Source organism: Chelon labrosus (genome assembly GCF_963514085.1).
Source record: "Chelon labrosus genome assembly, chromosome: 5".
NCBI classification, from domain to species: Eukaryota; Metazoa; Chordata; class Actinopteri; order Mugiliformes; family Mugilidae; genus Chelon; species Chelon labrosus.
The window spans coordinates 22,772,620-22,798,242 of NC_140341.1; the positions used below are offsets into that span (position 1 = coordinate 22,772,620).

General features: G+C 40.7%; 1 protein-coding gene across 1 annotated transcript in view; it reads left to right on the forward strand.

Annotated features, from left to right (window-relative positions):
• The window catches only part of thsd7ba (thrombospondin, type I, domain containing 7Ba), a 125,052-nt gene that overhangs the window by 18,139 nt on the left and 81,290 nt on the right, over window positions 1–25,623 (forward strand). The window contains exons 2-5 of the mRNA XM_084545149.1: window positions 14,983–15,841; window positions 18,312–18,560; window positions 19,424–19,593; window positions 23,432–23,590. Of these exons, the coding sequence (XP_084401275.1) occupies window positions 14,983–15,841; window positions 18,312–18,560; window positions 19,424–19,593; window positions 23,432–23,590 (1,437 nt within the window). The remainder of the gene's footprint in view (window positions 1–14,982; window positions 15,842–18,311; window positions 18,561–19,423; window positions 19,594–23,431; window positions 23,591–25,623) is intronic.

Here is a 25,623-nt window from a genome sequence, read left to right on the forward strand (position 1 = left end):
AGCTGGGTGAGAAAATTGGTCAGTGAATGATTTCTGTAATCTTTTAAGCAGATACTCACATAGAAATGCTCTTGATCATGTTCAGTGGACCCTCAAATGTCAGAAAGTATCTGTTTCTGATCCGCGTTAGCTTGGCTGGTGGAAGGCATTTGCCTTTGCAATCCACAGAGCTGGCACAACCCTGACTTGAAGGTAATCCCAAAATGTGTTTACAGTCTAGAATTATAAGGCACCTGCAGTGGGGCCTTTGCTAAATAGGTTAGAGTCCAAACCGATGCTTGTTTGACCCAGGAAGAGTTATGATGTTCCTGGGTCAGTTTAATGATGTTTAATTAAGTAAAAGTGTCAGAAACCAGAGGAATCGCAATAAACGTTGTTTATATCTATTATTAACTCCATTACTAACCATCTGACTCAATATTTAGTGCAATGGTGTTCTTTACCTCTCACCGATCATGGCTCAGTGAGGATAATTCACAAATTTTTCACAAAATGTTAAAACTTTTTTTAACGTGCACTGGAAAGACCTAAATATAAATTATGATGCATTTTCTTGACATTGATTTTTTTCCCCATTTTTTTTATTTTACATTTTGAAAATTTGTCTTTAATCATTGTACGTTGATAAATTAACACGAGAAAACCTCTGTTCGGGGTCAAATTAACCCACTGACTTAAAATCAAGACAAATGAGGATTTGCAGATTTAGCTGACTTGCGGGCTGACTTCCTAGTAGGTCCTGCCACCATCTTTAATAGTTTTTTTTTTAATAGTTTTCTGCAGAAAGCTTTGCCTGACACATATTTGGGAGACAGACCACTGTATTTCACCATTTTTTGATGTGAATGTCTTGCTTGGAGGAGTATGAATAGCAGTTTCCTCATTTGGTTCATAATCAGAATCATCAGACTCAGAACTGACCTGAAGATGGTCTTCATCTTCAGACGCATCTTCCTCTATTTCCCTGTCATGATGAAAAATGAGTTCCAGAGCCTCCAGGGCTGTCACCCATTTACCTCTGCTGCTCGTTTTTAAAGCTCTAGCAGAGAGCACGTCATATGAAGCTGCAGAGTGTAATGTTGGTAGGACTCCCATGCAGAGAATCTTTATATGTTTTGTCCCTCCCCTGCAGAGTGTCAGCACTTTATCAAGAGAATAAATAGTAACAAACCGTATGAGACACTTCTGACTCCTTTTAGCTTCCCTTTGACTGATTTGTTTTCTTTCAAATATGTGAAATGAACCATTTTCATTTTATATGTTGATTACACTAATTAAGCCAAGCAGAAGTTGCATACCGAAATTATTTTTTTTTTAACTTCAGTACTTTTACATTTTTGACACATACACTATGGGTCAGTTTGACCCATAGCACAACAGGAGGGTTAAGTGACTGTTCACACAATGACACCAGAACAAGTTTACATATTTAAATGGCACGATTTCACTTTAGCATACAGCACTGCTAGGTACTCATGACTTAAATAAGACTTTCAGACAGTCAGTCAGATCATCTTCATGGTACCTGGAGTGAGAATGTGTGTCCACCTAATAAGCAGAACTCATTATGGGCACAGAAATAGACTGTAGCCCGTACATACTGTTCGGTGTACGCTAGAGTGTCATTAGCTGACAAGTCTGACGGCGTATACGGACTGAAAGGAAGAATGTGAAGGAAAACAGACTAGAAATATCTGACATAACAATTAAAGAAGCACTTGATGCTAATGTATCACATTTTCTGACACACTGTAATATAGTCACTATAATCACTTTTATTAGTTCTCATGAATATCCAAGGTATCAGCTCCAGCTATAATCAAACAATAGCCATCATGACCATCCTTAAGACCAAAACCAAAACTTATTTACACTATGAGCATAAGAAAGATCACGCTCACTTTAATTAATTTCATATTTTACAAAACAAAACAGGCCATTGATACGGTTTACTGTTATGCCTAGCAGAGAGTGTGATTTACCAGGGAATTGCCTTGTTAAATGGGAATTACCGTTTCTTACAACCTGGACCTTATTTCTGGCATAAAATATGATCATTTACTCACCCATATAACTTTGGTGTCATTAGATCTGCGTATATCCATATAGTTGGAGTGAATGGGGCACCGAAACGCAGCCTCTAAAAAAACAGTAATTCCCCTTTAATATGGTATGTTTCAATTAAATAAACTTAAGGGGTCATCACAGCACTAAGATATGATGGATCCATTAAGTTTTGATAAAAAACACCCTCTGTAGCAGTAATGTGAGATTTAAATTTAAGTTCAGGTTTTGTTCAGTGGGGATTTTGCGAATCTGTCTCAGTCAGACCCACATGAAGACCGAAAGTAAACACATCTAACAGAGGTGACCACACTGCAAGATGTGCCAGGTCACTTTAGGTGCAGAAGAGAGAAGTTTGCCTTCACGGTTAAGCCTTTCTGGCAGGAAACCCTTTCTCGCAGAAAGGTTTAAGGAAGTCAGGTGAGGAAGTATACAGACTGAAGTATACAGACTGAAGCAAACAGACGCGATGTGAATGGGTGAAACACCTTTCACCCTGGAGAGTCAATGTTGATTTAATATTTTTGGACTTTGAGGCAACAAACCTAAATAAATAGACCCCTACCCCTCATAACATTAGCCAAGTGTTAGAAACATATCTTTAGGTCAGTAGCGTTGTTGCTTTCAGAGGCCAGTCTGCTACTTTGGGAACAGAGTCTGTTGTATTACATTTATTAATTGTGTCAATAGATATGCTAGTAGAGTGTGGTGCATATTCAATCCACACTAAGAGCCGTGTGTTTCAGTTTCTAATTTGAGTTGTGAGCCATAAAATACAAGCCACGCTGCCAGTCAGGATGGGCTGCACCAGGCTTAATGTTGTCTAAAATCAATATCACACCCACATCCCCCTCCCCGATGCGCGCTTACATAACTGCCTTTCTTATTTCAGTGTATTCAAGAATGGAGACGTACTCTTTTCACAGCTGCAGTTCTTTAAAAAAAAAAAAAAAAAAAAAAAATTCCTTGTTTTCTTACAACCAATCGGTAAACGACACACGGTTGCATTGCAGGTACGGCAGGTGAAGGGCAGTGTTTAATAGCTGGAGTTACATTTATCAACCAGCCTTTGAAATATTTGTTTTCAGTTTTGAACTGTTGACTGACTGTTCCTTTTCAATTGAGTCAACAGTTTAGTCAGGAACACTTGAACCCTTATGGAAACAATTTGTAGCAACACTATTCTGACAATGCTTGCTGCCATAAGATCAACCTTGTTTTCCCCTTGTGTCTCGCATGTGTCTGGTACAGCAGAAAATCTTTTTTTCTTTTACTAGTACAGACATCTATCCTGATTGTGGGCCCTTAAACTCAGAAATGGGGCTATAATGCTGCTAAAAAGCCCCCCCCACATTATGCTGTTTTTTTCTCGCCTTCCCTCATCCACAGTAAACCAAACACAGCCAGCATGATGCTGCCCCAGTGTGTGCTTTCAGATTGCATGCCGGTGTTCTGGAAACAAACGTGTAATGTGGTGACACTTTGGTGTCTAATGTCACACGCACTGTGAAGCCGCCTCTCCCCTCCGCACAGCTCACGGAGCCGCAAAGGCGAAGCCGTCCCATTCATTCTCTGTACCTTGCACACAAAACAGCATGGTGGAATAAACGCTTCAGCCTGCTAGTGCTGCTACGTGAAAGACGAGGTAATCGCACGACTTCGTAAGATTCATCGTCTGGGAACAATGAATGCCTCTATAAAATGTCACAGCAGTTTTTCCTATTACTTATTCGATATTTCTGCCTGGACCAAAATGATGGATTGTAACTGTTACAGACTGACTTACATATCAGTCCGTACGAGCCGTCTCCCATATCGGTTGGCTTATTTGCACACCACAGTCAGAGTGTCCTCCCTGTTATCTGAGGGAGATGAAGGAAGGTACACCTCCAACTATCAGAACTCCCAGACTATCCATTAGTTTTCCGTCCATTCCAATAAGTCTCCCAGAGGAATGGAATCCAGGGTGTCTGCACATCTCTAATAGACTCAGTGATAACAACTACCTTGGTTGCACAGTGGCTGATGGTTTTGTTTGGATCCCAGATAAAGACAGGGCAGAGACTTGTGTTTTGTATTTTGGCTGCGGTGACTATGTGGGTATCAATGTACGGCAGGCTATACATCAGCTTTACAGAGTATATTGAGTGGCTTTTCAATTTCACATTTGACAGCATACTGCTATTTTTTTTTTTTTCTTTTGCACTAGAAGAAGTCCAACTGCTTTAAACTTCTGCTTAGAAGTCAGGGAAGGAAAAAAAAAGTGCTTTCTAGCAGTCATGGTAAAATGAACAAAGTTTGGATGAGTATCAGTAGGGGTGCTATAAACTGTAATTTTGTCCAGTCATTATTTATTTGACCTCCCACAGATAACCATAAAATGAGGGAGCATCTGATTAATAACTGAGGGACACGGGGAACACAAATGACAGATGGAGGAGAGGTGAGGTATTTAGCCTCTGCAGGTTACACTCTGCAGGCCACCTGACTTGGGTAATCACTACTTATGTCAGGGGAACTATCTTGGCTTCTCATAGATTTGGTCCTCAGCTGAGCACCGAGGCCATTTTGTGGTTTATTAAAAGAAAAAAAAAATCACTCCTGTTAAAATCCTACATACAGAAAAGCTTTCAAAAACATTTTCCTGAGGCAAAAAGCATTTTAAAGAACAATGAGGATAATCTTGATGAGGCTATCAATACGGGGGCATTCATTCTTCTGATCCTGATTTCCCCTATTGAAAATCAAACCCCTTAGCCTCTTCATAAAAGTGTAATGTAAATGAATCACAGCTCCAAATAACTGAAGAGAAGCTGATGATGATAAAAGACAAGAACCCTCCTGACGTGTACTTTCCCTCTAGTCATGGTACATATTCTGAAGAAGAGAGACAAAGATGGCAATTAGTGTGCATGCAGGTTCAAGTGTTCCCTCACTATATGTCAGAACACTTACTTACATAAATTATTCAGTGCACTTAAGGCTTTTGCAGTTGAGTTACAGTAAATAACCCGATGCTGCAAAAACTGAATGCTGCACATTTATAGAACAGTGTTGAACAAATAGACCTAATGGGTGTAACTTTCTCTCGTCTTCTGTATTACCAAACAGCTTCAAGTACACCATACAGTTGCCTAATGTAGTGTAAAAAGTAAGCATGCACCACTGACATTGGTGGCTTTTCTTGGACATATCTGGGTGACATATTTGATCCCACTAGAAACAATTCCTACAGTTAAAGGCCATACACTTGAACCTCAGTACCGCATCATTAGTATAACTAGTAAGAATTATTCCGACATCTGTTTCTTCCTCTGAGGAAAAAGTCCAAAACTAGTAGTCCACTAGTGTCTAGAAAAGTTTGACTGGTAGAAAGTTGACCATCTGTCTGAATGTTGAGGTCTTACTTCGACTTTCAGACAGATGGCCTTAGAATCCTCAGATTATCTTCAAGCACTCTCTGATATGATGCAGAATTCAATGACGGCAAGCTGCCCAGTCCCCGAGGCTATCGCAAACTATAACATTTCCACCAACTTCTTCTCCTCAAGCTACCTTTGAACTGCAGGTCTCCTGTTGCTGGTGCCAAACAACTCTATATTTGATTCATCTGTCAGGGGCAACTTACTCCATAAGTGCCAGCAGCCTTTGCCTGTATGTTTGGCTTTTACCTGGCATACTTCCATCCAAGTAAAATTGGCAGACACAACACTTCGACACCAACAGTTGCACAGCATTCATTTCTTTGTGTGTGTGTTTTGTTTGTTTATTGGCCAGCTGTGCGCAGCAGAAAATAGGTGTAAACACAGCACTGACATATTATTGCCTTATAAAACAGTTTTATGGAAGAGCTGTATATTTGCACATACAGCAGGCATGGAGCAAAACTAAAAAAAGTTTTGAATAAGCATTCACTTGCGTCTCTGGCTGTTAATATGAATAACTCCACAATTCACTCCCTTTTGAGCTCACTTTTTGCTTCCTCCAACTTCAGCGTGTTCTTTCTGCCGTTTTGGTTCTTGGCAGGTAGCGTACAGCGAGCATCAAAGCTTTTCCTAGAAAATGAAGCTGCCTGCTGCAGCTGGAAACACACTGAGTTGATAAGACGGGCTGATAAGTGTGGTGAGAGTGAACCAAACAGTGACGCTATGGGCCATAAAAAGAAAGCAATCCATTAAATAGCTTAAAAAAAAGTCCCTCCGAGTTAAAAAAAAAGCTGCCGCTATATAAACATGTAGTCATTACATATTTTGATAAAACCAACTTTCAGTGAACGTTACCAGGTAGTTTTCGGTTGTCTAAACTTAGACCTGGCACCACGACACTTGAACAAAAACAGAGCAGCACTTCAAGAATTGCTGCTCAATCTGAGAGCATCTCAGGGAATGCCTCTTGGGTGTTTCTGCAATAAACACTTAAATCGAGCTACGGAAGATGTTGCGCCATAGAAACAAATATGTCAAGGTGCCACTCAAACCCTTATGATAAGTAAAGCACCAAATACATTCTGTTCAGATCTACTTTTTGCTGCTATTATTCCCAAACCATCAAATGGATTTTTCAAGTGCTAACCCTCTCTAAGTAAACTGCATCATCATTCAGTTAACTGGAAGACGTTTGAGCCGGTGATGTGACATTAGGTCATATACACCGATGGTCTGATGAAGATCCCATAGGATTGAAACGTTGCCTGTTTAAAATAAATAAATTGCACTTGGAGCATACACAGTGTGCAGACCACATTTTTTCAATATATATCCTTTTTGTCTAGCACCTGAACTATTTTATTTGGATGTGCGCACCCGGATCCACTTTTAGACGTCCATATACACCGATCAGCCACAACAATTAAAACCGCTGGCAGGAGAAGTGAATAACACTGACCATCTTGTGACAATACATTGTTGTGCTGGGAAACATTTGGCTTAGACACATACCACCCACCTAGACCAGATCAGACACCCCAACCCCATAGCAATGACAGCAGCAGCCATCCCCAGCAGGATGCAGCCTGACACAGGCACACACAAAAACAGTTTAGGAACAACTTTTTTTATTATTTACAGTAGTTTTGTGATACTGAGTGAATCAGTTATTCCTTTCCTCAGATCCCCATAGGTGAAAGCATCATAAATTTTTCCTTGGATGCACAGTTGGATTTAACTATTTTTCCCCCAGAATAATCAGAAGATATTTCAGCTACTGTATATGGCGGATGCAATTGCCACATTTATCTCTGTCCTGTCGTGGCCTTGGTCACCTGCATTATCAAAACACCAGGGTCTTTCCTCAGGTTGCTGCCTGTAGATATGGCCATTAGTTCTGCTCCTGTGCTTACAGGAGAGAAATCCCAGGTCAGCGGAAGGCAGTGAGACAGAGCAGTGAATGACATCCTATCCAATTACTTGTCACCTCTACACTGGCTGGTTCAGGGACTTGAGAAGACCACATGAGACAAGCAATTACACAGAAAAAGATTCTGATCACTGCCGAGGTATAGCACCCCCCCCCACACACACACACACACCCATTACTTTTCATGTCTTAAAGAGATGCCAAATGAAATGCTGTGGCATTTATAAATGTAAACACTGATGGTCAGCGCAATCACCAGAGGGGTTTTCCAATCTAAAATCAAAAGTGGGATCGATGCGTATAGATGACATCTTAGAGGAAATACAATATCTGCTTGGTAGATGAGCTACAAGGTCTCTCAAGGCTAGTTAACAGAACAGCCGAACATTGATTTTTGTGAACCCTGTCTAGATTTGACCATGAGCATATTTTTAGCGAGACAGGAGGACATGGCACAATTACTATTAGGAAAAAAAAAAGAGATGTCACTAGAATTGGATTTATTGTTGAACCAGAGTGTTGAAAAACTACTTCCCTGCTGTATTGTGCAATATTACACATAGCCGAATATTATCTGAAAAGCTGTTGCAACTTTTATGAGACACTCTTGATAACATTTTACCAAGGAAACCGATTTAAAATAATATGTAAGGAAAAGTAGCTACGTCTAAAATTCTCAGTTTAACAATATTTTTCAACCACTTACTTGATAGTGCAGCCATGTCCAGCAGTACCACCATAACCACATTTCTCAGCAAGCATCAGGAATTCCTATAAATTTAATCTGCAAAAACAAGTGCAGCTTCCACACTGACCACCTCAGTCATTAAATTTAGCCAGACTACCTGTAATAAAGTCAAGGATCTTTATCACAAAGACATGGTAACCCGGGGAAATAATGTTAATGTCTGCTGTTTTTAGATTATTTATCCACCTACCCTTTCGTGTTTGTTTTCTTGACTTAAAAGGAAGGAGCCCTTGTTTTCAGCAGCAACCATTTGAAACTCTCTGACAGCCCGCTGCTGGCAGGTTATATATACGGAGTAAAACCAAAGACAAATGTGACTAAAGCTGTGACCTGGAAAAATGTCTGGCAGAGAAGAAAATAAGAAATGCAAACTTACTCTTCATCTGTGCATATCCAGTCACACATACGGATGAACCTTTGTTGAGCTTCCTCTGAGCAAAGTTTTCACATGAGTTGAACGCGAATATGCGCTTATGATTGACAAGGTTCCATGCTGCAGTACGGCTACAAACCTGTGGCTTTGGCATGAATTTATGAAAATGTAAAAAATGATATTAGTTTTGCCATAGCCTTTTATCTTTAAGTGTGGTTGTGTGATAAAATGTTGACCTGCCATATTTACTTCTTGCCTGCAACTGATGTTGGGCAAAAATACATTTTCTTTTGCACACGCTTTTCAGTATTTTTGAACTCTCCATTCAGTCTCAAGGCACACAAAATATGAAAAAAGACGTTAATCGATTGATTTTAACATTCTCCATTGATCAAGAAGAGTTTGTGTTACTAGCCACCATGATTGTCTCGTCTTGTTTTCACCATAGTGTCCATTGCTCTGCCAAGTCAGGCAAGTGGTGTCTGGCAACAGAATGTTTTTAGTGGGGCCCTTTGGGTCCTATGGGTTGAGGGGAGCGGTCTCTGTGGATCATCCCACAGATACTTGATCAGTTTGGGATCGAGTGAATTTGGAGGCCAGATCAACACCTTATTCTGTACTTGCTTCATTATACATGTAACATTTGTTATATCTTGTGGGTCCACATTATGACGTTGTTTGCCGTCTATTTCCGTGGTTCCTTACTCCACTGTGTGATTGATTGATATTCATCCAGAAGTCTTCATGCTGGTTTTAAAATGATCCTCATGGTTTACAGCAGCATTGATTTGAGATCAGTCAGAGAGGAGCAGCTTGTAGTGTCCGTGTTATGGTTTATCCAGAATATTTCTTTTTACAGTCACATCTACTTCAGTCACTCCGTTTAGTTATTCACGTGTTCAACAATCAGATTTTCATTAATAGCAGGAAATGTCTCATTGTAACACAATTCACAGTGATACTCTCTGGCTGACTTGGAGTTTGCATCGCAGAGTTTTAGTCTCAATGGGCTCAACATGTATTAGTGTTGTCTGGTTTATACTGTTGGCCATTCATTTAGTGATTAGCCATTCAGTAGGGCTGGCATTGACTCTGTTGTCTTGAATACTAAATTATAACTAAAGCCTTCTCGGGGGCATGTGTGTAGTATTGCAGTCCCAAGGTAAGAAGTTCATTAGATCGGGATATTGAAGGTGCATTTGATGCTTTGCCTGAGGATAATACAAGCTGCACTGAGTACCTCAACAATCCAAAAAACAAATTTCACAATACTTTCACTTATTGAGCTTTTATGAAAATAAATGATTTATATTCAAGCGGTACAGTCGGACATCGCACAGAAGCCGCTCATTTTATATCATCACGCAAAGCTTAGTTTTAGATTCTGGGTGATGACTGTTTTTGTCATATCATTTACCCGGTGATGATTTTTTAGCTCACATCTCATAAATTTCCTTCTAACCTGCTACGTAAACACTTGGTTAAAACGAGCTGATTCAGGCGTTGTGGAGATGGATTGACTGCCTGATGGTAATCTGATGAATTTCTGCATACATGAATGTTGTAACTGAGGATGCACCTCGCTGCTCATAAATTACAGCTGATGGAAGTGTGGCATGGGGGACGGCTCCGCGCGTAATTAGGCTCAGTGGCATAGGTATCATTTAATTAAAAAGTGTTGCAACAAAGGACGCACGTATCCAGACAGTCAAGCTCAACTCGGGGAGAGCAGTTGAAGATGGATGGCGAGTAAGCCCGGCAGGTGTTCGTGAGGAAATGCACAAATAGCTGCAGCGTAGAGAGAAAACCTTGATGTGTGTATGTATCACAGTGGTAATTTACTAACTACATTTCATGTTGATGAGAGTGATTTTGTTGTTCTGTCCAGAACTGACATAACTGATGTGTTTCTTTTACAATGAGCTCAATTGGATTTGTGGAACAAAGCAGAAGGAAGCTTTGCGAGATGTAGCAGGCTAAAAATGTCATTGTGTCGTTACTGAGGAATGTTTGTGGGTCTAAAATCCATCTGCTTTAAATAATTAATGCATTAAATGGTCAGTATTAGCACAAAATATGTGGATGCAATACTTTGTGTTGCACATTAAAAGCCCCAAAATGGTGGCATGAAGTTGGAAGGTATCCAGAACCCCTCAACTTTTCTTTTTTTTTTTACTGACCTGAGTCAGTGGTGCTTGTACTAAACCTAATTAAAGGGATCATAGAGATTCAACAGTGGCGAGTGCAGTTTTCTCTTTATGGAGCACTACTCGATGTTTACTGCTCTTTTGTTTGCTGCCGCTTTGCCTCCATCTGTCTGGTTCGGAGGCACTGTGGAGATTGCTTTTGTTGTGCTACTCGCCATTATCGTACAGCTTTGCTATCATTTGTCCAACTTAAGTTTTCAGCTAAACACCGCTGAAAAAGCCAACGCGCGTTCAGTCACGCTACACTGAACAAGTTTAATTCCTGTCTTTTTCTGTATCGTAGTGTAATCTGTTCAGCCTCTCGCCCCTCATTCGCATTCAGTTTGCAGAACGTAAATTGAATGGTAAATATAGCAGGAGCCCCGTGGGTACCAGGGCCCCCCAGAGGTGTAAGCAAGGCAACAGGAATGAAGGAGCTGTGGGCGACTGGGTACTCCAGAGGGGCTGACAGATGCTGATGCTGACAGATCGAGAGAGTGATTATTCGGAGCTTAGGAGATGAACTGGTGCTTGTGCTGGCTGGCTCCCCCTGCAGCAGAATCACTCCCAATCACACCTCCATAAATCACGCACTCATATCCTGGCACAGTTTGGAAACAGCACTATTGAGCGAAGGTGGTGGTGCTGATGAAAGAGTGCTTATCATGAAAGAGTGCCAGTGACCACAGGGGCTGTGCTCTCAAGAAGGACATGTGCTGTGTTGACACTGGGGGTCTTTAAGCTCAGCTGTGAATTACTGATCCTACTGTATCCTTTTTTTGTGTGGAGCTTTTCGTGTCTATTTTTAGGGTGTAGCCCATATGTAATATTTGGGGTCTCTTCAGCTTTGTAGCACCGTGCCAAGAAGCAATGTTGGAAGTGCAACACTGTTCGAAAACTGAACAATATGCTTGTCCCTAAGTGAAGAGCCACTTTTGTCAATGCATATAACTGGCACAAGAGGTTGTGTCATCACCACTATATGAGAGTTTTTCATGTGCACATGCACATTTGTGCATTTACTCTTCAGTTTTGTTTAATGCAGCCAGTTTCAAGGTTATTTTCTCTGTAGCCTACAGTACATAAAATATCCAGCCTTTATTTTCACATGGCCCTCTGCTTAAGAAGGCTAATGCGACTTAATATTTTATTTATTTTTCTTCCAGCCTTGCCTATGATCTATACAAAAGAAAAGAAAGAACAATCAATAAAGCCAGGGTCTTGCCTGTTAGTTGTTGGTTTACTGTGGTCAGTACTGATCTCAGAGCCAGCGCTACCCACAGCAGGATCCCATTAGCAGAAGTAGCTGTGTAACACAACCAACTACAGCCCCTCCCCAGGGAACCCCCTCACCTCATCCTAAATCATTCCACTGTGTCTCCAGTCAGTCCAGTCTTTCTTCCTTCCTTCATGTTACTGTGTGCTGTTCTCCGTCTTAATAGCGACAAAAAGCGTATAAACGGCAATTAAAAGATTTGCATGGCAACACTGAGAAATTACAATTTAAATAGGTCACTGCAAATCATATATTTTCCGCCATACATCAGTGCTAAATGTACTTATGTGGGAAGAAAGATTCCAATCTTTGTATCTAACATGTATGCATTGGAAGAAAAAAAATTCTTGCCTTGGAAAAATTGAGTTACGACTCCAGCTCTGAATGAATAGAGCTGGAATACTGAAAATTAAAAAAACAACTATAGTACACATACATGTTTTGAAGGCGTTGTCAGTGTGTACCCCCAACCAGCATGCTGTATGTTTATCTATAATGATGTCAGTGATTTTCACGAAGGAAGATGGTCATGCTCTTGATCTTGATTTTGCAAATTGCAACTCTTAACATGCAAATAAAGATCCAACTCTGCAGGTTAATTTGCATGATGAGTTTCAATTTGCATGTTTTCTCTGCTTCCAACCCAGTGGCAAAATCATTCAATCATCTTTACAACAGAAAAATCCTGCTAATTAAAGCGTTAAAATGTGATAATTGTAAATTTCTCCTCTTTGAGCTCGGTTATCAGTTTTCACTTGCATATGCTGTACCTGCTTTTAAATCAGTGTAAATACATGAAATGGAGATCACAGTAATGATATTAGTTCTACAGTAAGTCTCATTAACTCAAGGCGAGGAAACTCAATGATGTGCTTCGTTGAACTGTGTGAAAAAAAGAAAAAAAAAGAAAAGGCAGTTTAAAATATGTCCCCCTGAAGCATGGAAAGAAAGCAACTGCTTCTAAGCAGCTTTGACATGTTGATTGTTGGCCAGGAAATAAAGTGTTAATAAGAGATTCCTCTGGCACAAAAAGGCATAAAACAGTTTGAGTGGGTTGTCGTTCAAAAGCAATTTAGGAAACAGTAGGATCTCATTATTACATCAATTTAATTCCAATTAGAAGAAATGAATCAAATTATCTTTTTCATAGCATGTGGCAAAATAACTGGATGAGGAGTGAACGTGACTGATAACGTAGATAACCCCACCGTATCAGCAAATTGATCTCTTTCCCTTCTCATTTTGATTCTTTTGAGGATGAGGACAAGGTTGAAAAATCAATTTTTTTTGTTTCTCACAATTTTATTTTTAGCATTTTATAAAAAATATATAATATACAATGAGCTTTTTAGTAACATTAAACTAAAGATTGTGCACATATTTGAGGAAAGCTACAGGACAAAGGAACGACACAGAGTCTGATGCATGCAAAAAGAAAAATCCACTTCCATCCATTAAAAAAAATTTACAATAACCAAGTAAAGAAGGTTATATACAAATTATAACCAGCTCTGTTTAATTAATAAGCACTTTAATGTAAAATCTACATTTCCTACGGTATGTTTATGATGGTGGTGTTGCAGCTTCCGCCTCTACCCTTTCATTGTATTTTGACACAGTTTTGCTTTTGCTTTTACCATATACTTACTACTGGACTGCAATGAGCCTGTGAATTGTTGGTACTTCACATCTTTGCAGCAACGGAGTCTGTGGTCAGCTTGAATTTATTTAAGCAATACATTTTAAGCTACAGTTTGAAGCTGATGGAAGTTTTCACAGCGGCAAAAAGGTGTCAGCAATTTTGTTCTGTCTCGGACCACAAAGTACTTCTACTTCCCACTATTTGCTAGATCTTCAAAATAACTTATCGCGGCTGTGGTTTTGTAGCACAGTCTTTCATGTTCCCAAGCAGCGACTTCCAAGTGCCGTTCAGTTTTAGGCAGAAGAAATCAGACGCATCACAACTCAGGTATGATGGCGTGTACCTAAAAATAAAGTTGCCACTTTCTGTCGGACTGAGTGTTTTCATGAAGAGTTTGCACTTTTGTGCTCAACTTTGCTCCTTAGTTATAATTCCAAACAAGCACAAACAGCAAACATAGTCTACCAGTAAATTGTGCTTATGGTATCTACTGTGTGCTTCAGAATTTGCAATGTTAAATGTTACTGGGGCAAAATGTACGTCTGAGAAGAAACTGTATGCTGAGACAATAGCCTGCTGACTGACCCCTTCCTCCGGCTTTGAATTTCTCGTTTTGCAAGCCTCTCAGGCATCGTCTGAGTCAACTGTCAGATCTTCTGTGACGTGAAATTTAATTAACCACGTGTTTCTCAGTTGACCTTTTTGAGTCGTGATGTTGGTAGCAGTTCTTAAAGATATCAGCATTCTCAGGGTTTGTCTTTGGTTTTTACCCTGTACAGTGTAATTTCTTCTCTTTCGCAGACGAACATTCCTCCACTGCTGAAACTTCTTTCAAGACTAGATTACGGTTGTATTGTAAAATTTCTGCCAGCATTCGTTAACTGATTCACACGAAGCAAATTCCACAGTGTGTGAGAGTAAGATCACGCAATTCTTTTTTTATTTATTTATTTATTTTTTCAATCAAAGACACATCTATAGGATTCTAAGAATGTGGCTGTCCAGGCATTTAACAGGAACAACTGCCTGCCATACCTTAGGTGGTCTCAAATATTAACCAGGAACCTAAATAAATCTTGTCTGGTGTGATCGAGAAACTGACCTTGTATTTTTTTTTTCATATTGACGTCTGCCAGTGGTTTGATTGCTTTGTGTTTCTTTCTTCCTTTCTTCCTCAGTTCATGAATAAAGCAATCATGGAGGTTAAGTGAATGGCCTTGAATTGTGCTTGATTGCAAGCTGCCAGATAGCGGCAATTTAAATCTTTTTTCTTTCTTTTCCCTAAAACTCCCATTCTTAATGAAATCACCCTCTCCATGTGTCTTCCCTTTGTTGCAGGCCAGTGGGGTCAGTGTATTGGGGAGGAGTGCGGTTCTGGTGGGGTTCAGACCAGGACAATATGGTGTGTCCACGTGGAGGGCTGGACCACCCACCATTCGCATTGCCAGCACATGGAAAAGCCAGAAAACCAGAAGCAGTGCTTTAAGGTGTGCGACTGGCACCAGGATCTCTTTGAGTGGGAGGTATCTGACTGGGGGGGCTGTGTTCTTGTCTCTTTCTTTTCCAATGAGCTGAAGCTGAGGACAGCTGAGTGCATTACAGCACAACATGGAATCCAGAGGCGCAAAGTCCACTGTGTACGTACTTCAAATCGAACCACTGTCACCTCGAGGATATGCGAGTTCTTTTCCCAGAAACCACCTGTGGAGCAGGCCTGCCTCATCCCCTGCCCTCAGGACTGTGTGGTTTCAGACTTCACATCTTGGTCAAGCTGCAGCAAAACCTGCAGTGCTGGCCTGCAGCATCGGACTCGACATGTCCTGGCCACGCCAATGTATGGAGGGGCAAATTGCCCCAACCTGACTGAGACCAGGACTTGTTCCAGCTCTGTTAACTGCCCTTCTGGGGAGGGTGAGTACCAGTACAGCCTTAAAGTAGGGGCCTGGAGTGAGTGCCGTCTACCCCATCACAAGGATGCCCTATTGAGTGGAAGAACCACTGTGGATTTCAGCACCAGCTCCAGTGAGAACAATACAGTCACGTTGCACACGGTGTCTTCTCACCACCACCCCCATCACAAACACCACCACCACGCTCATGCGCACAACAAGTACCCCATGTCATGGGAACTGGAAGTGGGATACCAGACACGACATGTCCGGTGCACAAGAAGCGATGGCAAGAATGCTATGCTGAGGTAAGCCGATCACAGGGGTGATGGTATTGTCTCTTTTTTTTGCATGTGGAAAAGAAAACGTTTGATTTTCTTCGAAACCAGGCTTACTGTACATGACAAGAATAATTGTGGTCTTTCAATTTTTGCTCAACAAAAACATCAGAAAATGTTCTGTTACATTCCACTACATCCTTGGCCTCAGAAGCTAGGCCAGTGTTCCTCCTTCAGCTTTTTGTAGACATTTTGTGTAATTGTCCTCCAGTTTCTGAAATTGACTTACCAGAATGTAAACTTCTCTCAGTTGCAAGATTAGTTTTTCGTTCATCTACTGTGCCTCTTAAATCCCCCCCAACAACATTTCAGTGTACTGTATTTCAAATTTGGACTTTGACTGGGCCAATCTGTAACCCTCCATTTGATCTTTCATTTGGAGCAGATTTGCTAGTGTGCTTAGATCATCATTTTGTTGAAACGTCATCTTTAACTCTTGAACAGATGGCCTTATATTGTTTGATTAGTCTGTTCAATTTTGGGGTTCTTAGAGACCTTATGTAGTTATATATTTATTTTTTGGAATGAACTGTCTGCTCTTGCTAGACAGATCTTCATTAGAAATCCACACCAATCATTTTTCCTGTAGTGGAATTATTTATTTCAGAGATCTTTTTAAATCCCGTGCCAATCGCATAGGCATCCACAACCTTTTCTGAAGGTCTTAGAGAGCTTGTTAGAGCTTGGCACGATGACACCACACACTTCACTTCAATAGCAAAGAGATGACAGGAGGTTTAAATAAGTCAGCTTCCACCTGTTATTCCCTGATTCTTATTTTATTAAGGATCGGAAGACACGATAAATGTGTGAGAGTATTCACATTTTCATTGTGACTCATCTGTTTGAATAATGAAAATGATTGGCAAATGTCAAGTTTATGTGCCATTTGTTTGAAAGTATTACCTTTTATGCGTAGGCGCTGTTTCAAAGAGGATGAAATTTTGCTTGTCCAAATATATTGCAAAAGTCAATAACGCCATAGAATGGATTTGACAAGTTATGTCCGATAGTATAATGAAACCAAGGTGGCAGTGTGAGAACAGCTGGTTTGTAGAACCTATCCAAATGACTGAATTTGTCCCATATCACTCTATTTTTCCTCTGATGGTGAGGTGAATGTGATAGTCCAAATGGTGTTGATTGTTTTTATCTCCCACACTCATATTTTTGGTATTATGAGAGGGATGTGATCAATGGTCATCTGCCTTCATGATCCCAGTGGGACATTTCCTTCACGTGGAGGCGCATTCAGCGAAATAAAAGGCCTTTTATTGATGGTGGTTATTTATTCAATTATGAGTAGATTATGTGAGAGCTGGCGTTTCACCAGCATATTTGGAAGGAGGTGAGGCATTATTGTGTTAAATGTCAAGTGCTGCTCCCCTCCCGTCCCTGCTGTTAGAGCTAACACTGGTATTTGGATTTGATAAGAATGGATTTTTCTGCACACACAAAGCAAGCACGCACATACTTACATGTACAGCCATGAACAACATTTCATTCTGTTCTTTCCCTTCAAGTAGAGACAAAATCATTGCATTTACAGTATACTGTATTAAATAAATGCTATTATACTGTGTTCCACTTTTGCTGTAGTTAGCTATTTTAATCTATTTCTGACTGCTCTTCGTAAATGATAACTTTGTGAAATGCTAATCAAATCCATTTGACATGTATAGTCATGATGAGTACAGTAATGAATCCAGCATCAGATCTGGGATTTGATGTGTTGATGATTTGTTTTTCCCCTGCTGTTTTGGACAAAGGGGCTCAGAAGCTGCTGTTTTGTTATGCATTTGATATTTACACCCTCGACTGTTCTGGCTTTATGGCTCGAGAGCGAAGGGACCATTTACTGTACGGCGCCTGATTAGCATGGTCTTTACTAGGGAGGAGGATTGGAGCTTTTCAGTGTTCAATTCCCACATGAATTCTGCCTCATTCCGCTTTTCTTACAGCCTAATTACAAAGTAAAATTCTAAAATGAGCATCACATCTTAATAACCTCACTAATTACATTGGCCAAATTAAACAATGGAGGCTGTAATTACATGACTAATGCACTCATTTCATATTTTTGAGTGGGCATATCAGGCTGTGTAGCAGGTTGACTTCATGTCCAGGGACCTGTGTTGTTAAGATGAATAGCAGCTTTGAATATTATCACGCACAAGTGGAAGCAGCAAAGGTCATTTGTTCTTAAGGAAATCAATATAACCATGAGTAGGTTCTCTAAGCAGATGCTACTTCATCTGTTAGCTTTAATTTTTTCTACTCAATAAAGTCTGTCCTCTAATCTCTTTAAATCCCAACTACACTTGACATCTGTTATAACTGTTCTTTGGGGGCAACTGTGTTCTGTTGGGGACACAAAGGTGTCACATTATGATATAAAGTTTCTTTGATGTGTCAGTAATGTCATCTTCTCAATCTGCAGTCTCTGTACCAAGGACAACTCCCCCCTGACCTTCCAGGCATGCGTGATGCCCAAAGACTGTCAAGCATCTGATTGGTCGTCGTGGAGTCCCTGTTCTAAGACCTGCCGGTCCGCTGACCTGTCTCCTGGTTACCGCCTCCGGTCACGGATCATGACGCAGATGCCGGTTGGGGGTGGGATACGATGTCCTGCCCTTGAAGAAAAGGAAGCTTGCAACATCATAGGAGATTTACTTCCAAACTGCCCTAGGTAATCCTTCACAGCATAGAATAGAGAATAGTAAATATCATCCATTTTTAAGCTAACAATCCGCAGGCGATATACTCATGCACTTGTTTATGCAAACAATGTCGAACTCTAAAACCAATTCATTATTTTTAGGCTCAATACTTATGAGAGAAAGCCTAAAGCTGCAAATATTTATGATTTCACCAGTGAATCACATATTTATTTGGCATCAATTCTGTTAGCTTGTGGCAGCAACAATAGCCTGATGTAATGTCGGGGGTTCTTGACCCAACAGACATGTCACGGATAAGAAACAGGGTTTAACTGAACATCACTGTCGTATGTGCATCTGAATTAAGATAGGCTTTAGCTAATACAACATGCACCAAACAAAGAAGTCAATAGAGAATTACGTTCCCTGCTGGTAGATTTTGTTTCATTCTCTGAATCTACATGGAGGGCTGAGAGCAGAGGATTTACATGATTAGGGAAAACTCATTACGGAAATTAAGCATTTGATAGATTACTACAGGCTGTTGTTCTGTTAAACTCCTCAAATATTATTGCTTTCTGCATCACTGCCTTTTTATAGTTGAAAGCAAACATTTGTTTCGACATTTTGAAATCAGAATAATCATGCCTCCTTCCTCCTGACACGCTGTGACAGAGGCTCTTGCCTGAGACTGCTCCCTCTAATTTGTCTTTCGCTTTGAGTGACTTTTGGAAATCGATTGGCGCTGCCGTGTGTGTGCTGATTTCTTTTGAGCAACCATGATACGGCTTTGTTTTTGAAAAGATGCTAACATGTTTCTCATGTATGCTTTGTAAGACAAATCAAACAGAGAATGACTCCATTTAACAGCGATTTGCATGTGCTCCGTCAGGTATGTGTGGAGAACCACGGACTGGGGTGACTGCCACATCCTGCCTTTACTGAGCCAGCAGAACCGACGGTTTGCCAACGTCAGTGTTCTGTGTGGAGGGGGGATCCAGATGAGGAAGACCTACTGCGTTCAAGCCTCTGATGATGCAGCACCCCATCACAGGAAGGAGGGTGAGAAAAAAAACACCTTCCTCACGGCTGACCCAGGGCTTGCTGGAAGCACACAATGACTCAAGAGATACAGCATAAATAAATTCCAAGTAAGCTCTGTGGTGCGGTTTAAATTATTGAGGGGAATGTTAGAAGAAGAACATGGTTTTGTGGATGAACAAAAAAACATAAGCACGCTGTGGTGCCGCTGATAAAACCTGATCAAAGTGCAAGTAGACAATGTCATCATCTTAATCAAAGTGTGTTTCACCGAGCCGCAATATGCTGTAGCAACGGGAGGCACATGCTCTGGATGTGAAAGCTCATTTTACCTCTAAAGGATTAATGTTTTTCATTTCAAGACCTGTGAGCGACTCACTTTTTGGTTTTGGCAGTGGTTGTATTTTACACCTCAGTTCATATCAAGTTCTTACTAAAATTCTGAGTAAGACGCATCGTACAATAGAGCAGCAAAACCTGTTGCACTTTCTCTGACCCTCATTCTCTCGCATACACCATACAGTGAAAGGAATAAAGATGCAATGAGTGTAAAAAAAAGCTTTCATTTTAATAATGTTGCTATCAGATAATAAAAAAAGCAGCATTTGGATTTGTGGCAACGAAGAGCGGCCGTCCAAAATCATAAGCTAAAAATGTTGCTGCCACAACAGTTCCAGACTTTTTATACATGCTTTATAGCGCTCTGGGAGACATCCCTTTTCATGGAGCACACTAGTGTGTCTTTGTAGTTGCACTACGGTGCCATGAAAATTAACAAGACAAAAAAATCTATAGCCATGCTAGCAGCCCCAGGCAGCAGGAACAGTCACAGCTGAAAAGAATCAAGCAAGTTACTGAAGCCCAAATTACTCTCGATGAGAACAGCGTCTTCACCGGTATCACTGTGCTGGTATGCATGGCTGAATGAGAGGCTGTGTGAATGGCTTTCTCCTGCTCCCGCTAAAAAGTGCTGTATTAAGAAATGCACCACTGACCACAGAGAATAGACCGAAACTTTCAGCGTACTCAGATCCTTATTCCAAGAAGAAAAGAAATAAAAACTAAGTCTGTGCTTGTTGAAGGCTGATCATACTGTATGCCACAAAAAAGTCTAATTGGGCCAGACACTGTGCCTCACAGTCACTCCCAGAGCTTCTCAGAGCAGCAACTTCCATGCTGCCATCAGTGAGTGAACTGATGAATGACAGGAAAACTGTAAAAATCTTTGGATAAAGAAATAATGCCGTCAAAAGAAAAATAATATGTTTTCTTTATTTTAATTATAAATCTTATCTTATGAATCTTATAAACAAAGTAACTTGAAATTCATTATATTATACAAGTATCTCTGACACTGTGTCTGACCTGGATTGTGTATAAAAGAAAAACCTGTAATTTTATGAGGTTGAGAAATAAGTGTGCTGCAGACTATAACCTCGGTGTGCTTTCACTGTAAATCTAACATCAATAGCTAGAGTATTAACACTGAACATTGAGAGGAAGCCTGTCATTAATAGTGTCTATGTAGATATGCAACTATATTATGAAGGTAGCCAAATTAAAGGATTAAAGTTAAAACGCTTAGGTTACTGCAGTTTGTACAAGGAGATAGAACCACATGTTGTGATGTGTGTTGGGAAGGCAGTGATAACAGCCAGACTGAGGCTGGTGTGCAGATAGTAGCTGTGCTGCCTGACTGTTCATTGAGGCATTATGAGATCACAGCTGCTGAGACAAGCGGGACATGCAGGCGCCAGAGTTGACTTACCATAGACTGGCAACTGAACTGCATGTACAGTACATACCGGGAATGCCATTTACTCAGAGTACAGTTTCTGAAACCTGTCTCTAAGGAGTTTCCATAATACCAATAAGTTACTGTGTTGATTGTCCCAACGGTTGAGAAATGAGAGATGTTAATGTAATTATGTTAATCAGTGTGTTGGACATTGTAAAACAAATAGCTTTATATATAGTATCTATGCTATGTGGAATATAATGGTTAGGTGCTGTAAAATAATGAAGTGATGATCATTAATTTGATGGTCGATCTCTTGTGAATTTGGCCTCTAATGCAATGTCTCTTTAGACCTCTCCTGGACCTAATCAGCTTAGCTGGTTGGGATCCCTTTATGATTGCACAATACGTTTATTTGCAGTTTCATTAGGCCTCAAGGAGGGCATTTGCTGCTGTGCTTTTATTGTTCTGCTCTTGGCACCGTGCCCATGCTTAACTTGATGCAAAGCAGATAAACGAAGGAAATAAACTCTAGTCTTGGTCAAATTTTTAGTGTGAAACTCTGACCTAACCCTCTTCACACTTGCAAATCCATCTATTCAGTCTATTCAGGTCCGTTTTCTCAGCACACGGCAGCATAGACAATGTAGTAAGTCTGGGGATCACGGAGGCACTCAGTATTTCTGAACTCTAAAACACTGTACTATACTATATATGTATATATGTATATATATGTAAAGAAAAGATCCCGGATTATAAATCACTACAAGGACAAAAAAAACATAAAACTAGACAAAAAAAAAAAAAAAAAACGAGCACATGCATACTAAGTATTCCATTTATCGTTTTAATTAAACACAGTGGGTAGTTTTTAATGGCTGTCAACTCTAAAACTTTCTTTTGCAAATTACAATCTTTCCTGCCTAATACACACACCATTTGTCAACTAATAAAATACTGAATTTGCCTCCATCCATATTTTCTTATATTGCCTTCTCGAGTCCCGGGTGGCTTCATTTTGTAGCTGAGGTGTCCTGACAGTTGCCGTGGGAAGCCCCTTGAACGCACCAGGTGTGTTCAGAGAATCGCTTGAAGATCAGAAGTGTATTTGGACAGTGAATGGCTGAGTACAGAATATCAATGAGGGCAGCTCTTTGAATCAATGGATGTGAGGGCCGAGAGATCAATACCGCCAATGTAATGTTTGCCTCTACGTGACCCGCACGGCTTTTGCTAATGTAAACAGATGTGGCAAGTAATATGGAGAGCAACGCAATTTGCTCCCGTTGGATGTCTGCAGCAGTAATTCAATTGACAAACGTAGAAAAATGCAATTTAGGGAGCAAAGCAGAAAGATCTGTGCTGCACTTTATCAATGTGTTTAAGCAAGCATCTCATTTTTACAAAGGAGATCAAACACCATGCAAATTAGTTTTACTAAGAAGACAAAATGCACGGTGGACATTTAGTGTGTTTCTCTATGGGCTCTCATTTAAATGGAAATGTGCCTCTCAATGATGTGTGGAGTTACATCAAAATGGAATATTAGATTGAATAAATCCCTGTGTTGCGGACAGGCAAAAAAACCCTCTTACTCTGTGAGAGAGACTAATGTCAGAGCCTATTACAGGTGGCTGAGCCAGCTGTGATCTTCAAATGATGTCAGCCATGCTTAGCAGTGAATTGGTTACCGCGTTCTGATTTAATATCTCCATGTTCAGCGCCTGTTTACTCCCTTGGCTGGCCTCTGCTCCCCATTTAATAACCTCCAGAGTCAGACATGAGATTTTTCTTCTGGTCCTTCCGTAGTCTTTATTCCACAATGTGCTTTGCTAAGTGTAGCTTGCTTTGCACCACAGTGAAGGAAATCTGAAGTTGTAAATGCAATACTGTCCTTCCAATCAGAACTAAATTACACACACACTTCTCAATCTGATGGCGGCGAGGCTTCTTCATCCCCTTCACTCTCTCCGCACCATCTAGCACATATCTCTGTTTGGGCTCCAATTCCAAACATATTACTTGGCAGCAACCGCACTCACGCGCGTACTCCACGGCTGCCTGTGTGTGTCCTGAGTTGAGCTCAGTTTATCCTTGCTTGTGTTTCTTTCGTTTGTTCAGTGTCCAGGCCTGTGAATGCCAGGCTGTGTGATGGTGAAGAGCCTCCCTTGGCTGTGCAGCGCTGCTCCATTCCCTGCCAGCACCACTGCTTGCTCTCCCAGTGGTCACCCTGGGGTGCCTGCCTACATGACAACTGTAAAGAACCACAAGGGAAGAAAGGTATGCTGAAGAAAATTGGACGTGAAAATGAACAAGCTTTGGCTTTTGAAAAAACATTTGCTGAACCACATGTACATTTGTTAGCAGTAGTATACTGTTGTGTATGCGTGTGTGACCCCTTAGCAACAACGGAATGTGGCTGACATTTCAGAAATCCGTCAATGTTGCTGTGTGTTTTGATTTCGTTAAACAGCAAACTGTTAAATCTGCTTCTGCCTGGCAACGCAAGGTTGTCTCTCCTGAATTATGAGAAATTGCTTTTCCCAATACATTAATGTGGGAATGTACAGTAATGGTTGCCCAGACTGCATTGGGGGTGGATACTGGCTGTACTCTCACACCATAGGTTCAAATAGTCTTGTATCTGGTTAAGTTTAGGCTTCAATTTACTATTCACGCCGTGTACACAATCAATTGTAAAATCTGCTGATGAGATTGTATTTTCTAAACCTCTGTCTACACGCGCTGAAAACCAACGTGTTCTGCTGAGGTGAAGTGATTGGGAACTGCGGATGAGCGATTTTTGTCTGCAGATTGAGCAAACGGTTAATATCCCCTGATGATGAAGGATGTCTGAAGATAGAGAAATAGCTTTACTTTAGCTTTACTTTAGCCAAAATATGACGACCTTCTATCTTGACCCCAACCCTTTGGTCCCAAGCGTTCCAGCCGCCACTTGCCAAGTGAATTGCCAATGAAAGGATGATGAGAAAAGTGAAGACTAAAGAGTCACACAGATTCCTTGCTTCAGAAGAGGCTTCCTTCTAAGTAAATGTAGTATTTATGCATGTGCCCGTTGAGGGAAATGTGAGTTTGTTTGGCTGTTTGGTTTGTTTGGATTTCATCACCTTTGGGGGGTAGAAGGCCAGGCTGTGCTTAGTATAGGAAACCCCCTGGTTACAGACACTGGTGGGGGTGATGAGAAGAAGAGAATGCTGGGTAGCAGCTTCAATCTGAAATGACAATTGAGAACATATTTAAAGTTGGACAGCAATAACATGATTGGCTAGAAGAGAATGTGGCAAAATTTGAATGTTTAAGGTGTAAACCACAGTCAGCTGAGAAGTGGGAAGAGAGAGAGAGAGAGTTGTGAAGGAGTGAGCATAAAGATAGTAATAAAGACATAGTGTCTCAAGTGTTGACTTTTCCTGAATGAGAGGACACCGCAGTCGTTTCCTAGTTTCCCAGTGTGTGCTGTGATGGCCTGAACAACACAAACAGAAAATATCGCAAATACATTTTTGGCACTGGAACATGTTCTGAATGTCTCAAGTTCTTTTTAGGGTTGTGCAATTTCTAGACTTCATCCTAAAACTGCACATGAATGATAGTCCTAGCTTATTAACAGATATAAAACATTGACAATAGATTTATGCCACAAACGTGCAAATCACAATAGTGACGGTAACAAGATGTAACAAACCCAACAAGAACCAGAGTAGAATAGAGACTTGCCAAAAGTTTGTACCGAGCTACATCCAGTTTCCAACTACCTTCAAAAACAGAAAACTGTTCTAGGGATCAATGTATGACAGATGGGCAGACAGAGGGATGACCACAACACACCCAGAATGATACTACAGACAGCTAGCAAACAAGCTGATATGATTTACAAAATGAAACGGATATATGCACAGATGGGCCAGTGGTGAAGTCATAAGCACTCAGTCAAAAACAATTAGCTCTTGAGTACTATTGCAGGCAGCCGTGCTGTACATTTACTATCAGCTGTTCACAGCAATTGTTGCCTGAGAGCTGAGGGCTTCCAGTATGGTCAACAAGAGACTTTGCACTAACCTGAAAGCTGTTATGCAGTTATGTGGTTTCAATTTAGCACAGTAGCATGTTTTGAATGTCTCAATAGTTGATTGTGAAGAGAGAGAGAGAGAGAGGGAGAGAGAGAGCGGGAGATGTATTGTGTCAGACAGAGGCTAAGAGGGAGAATGTCAGCGAGTGAGGGCAATGTTGTCATAGCAGGAGAGCGACTCAGTATATGTTTGGATCTTAAATGTTTTGTTGATAAGCGTTTGGCT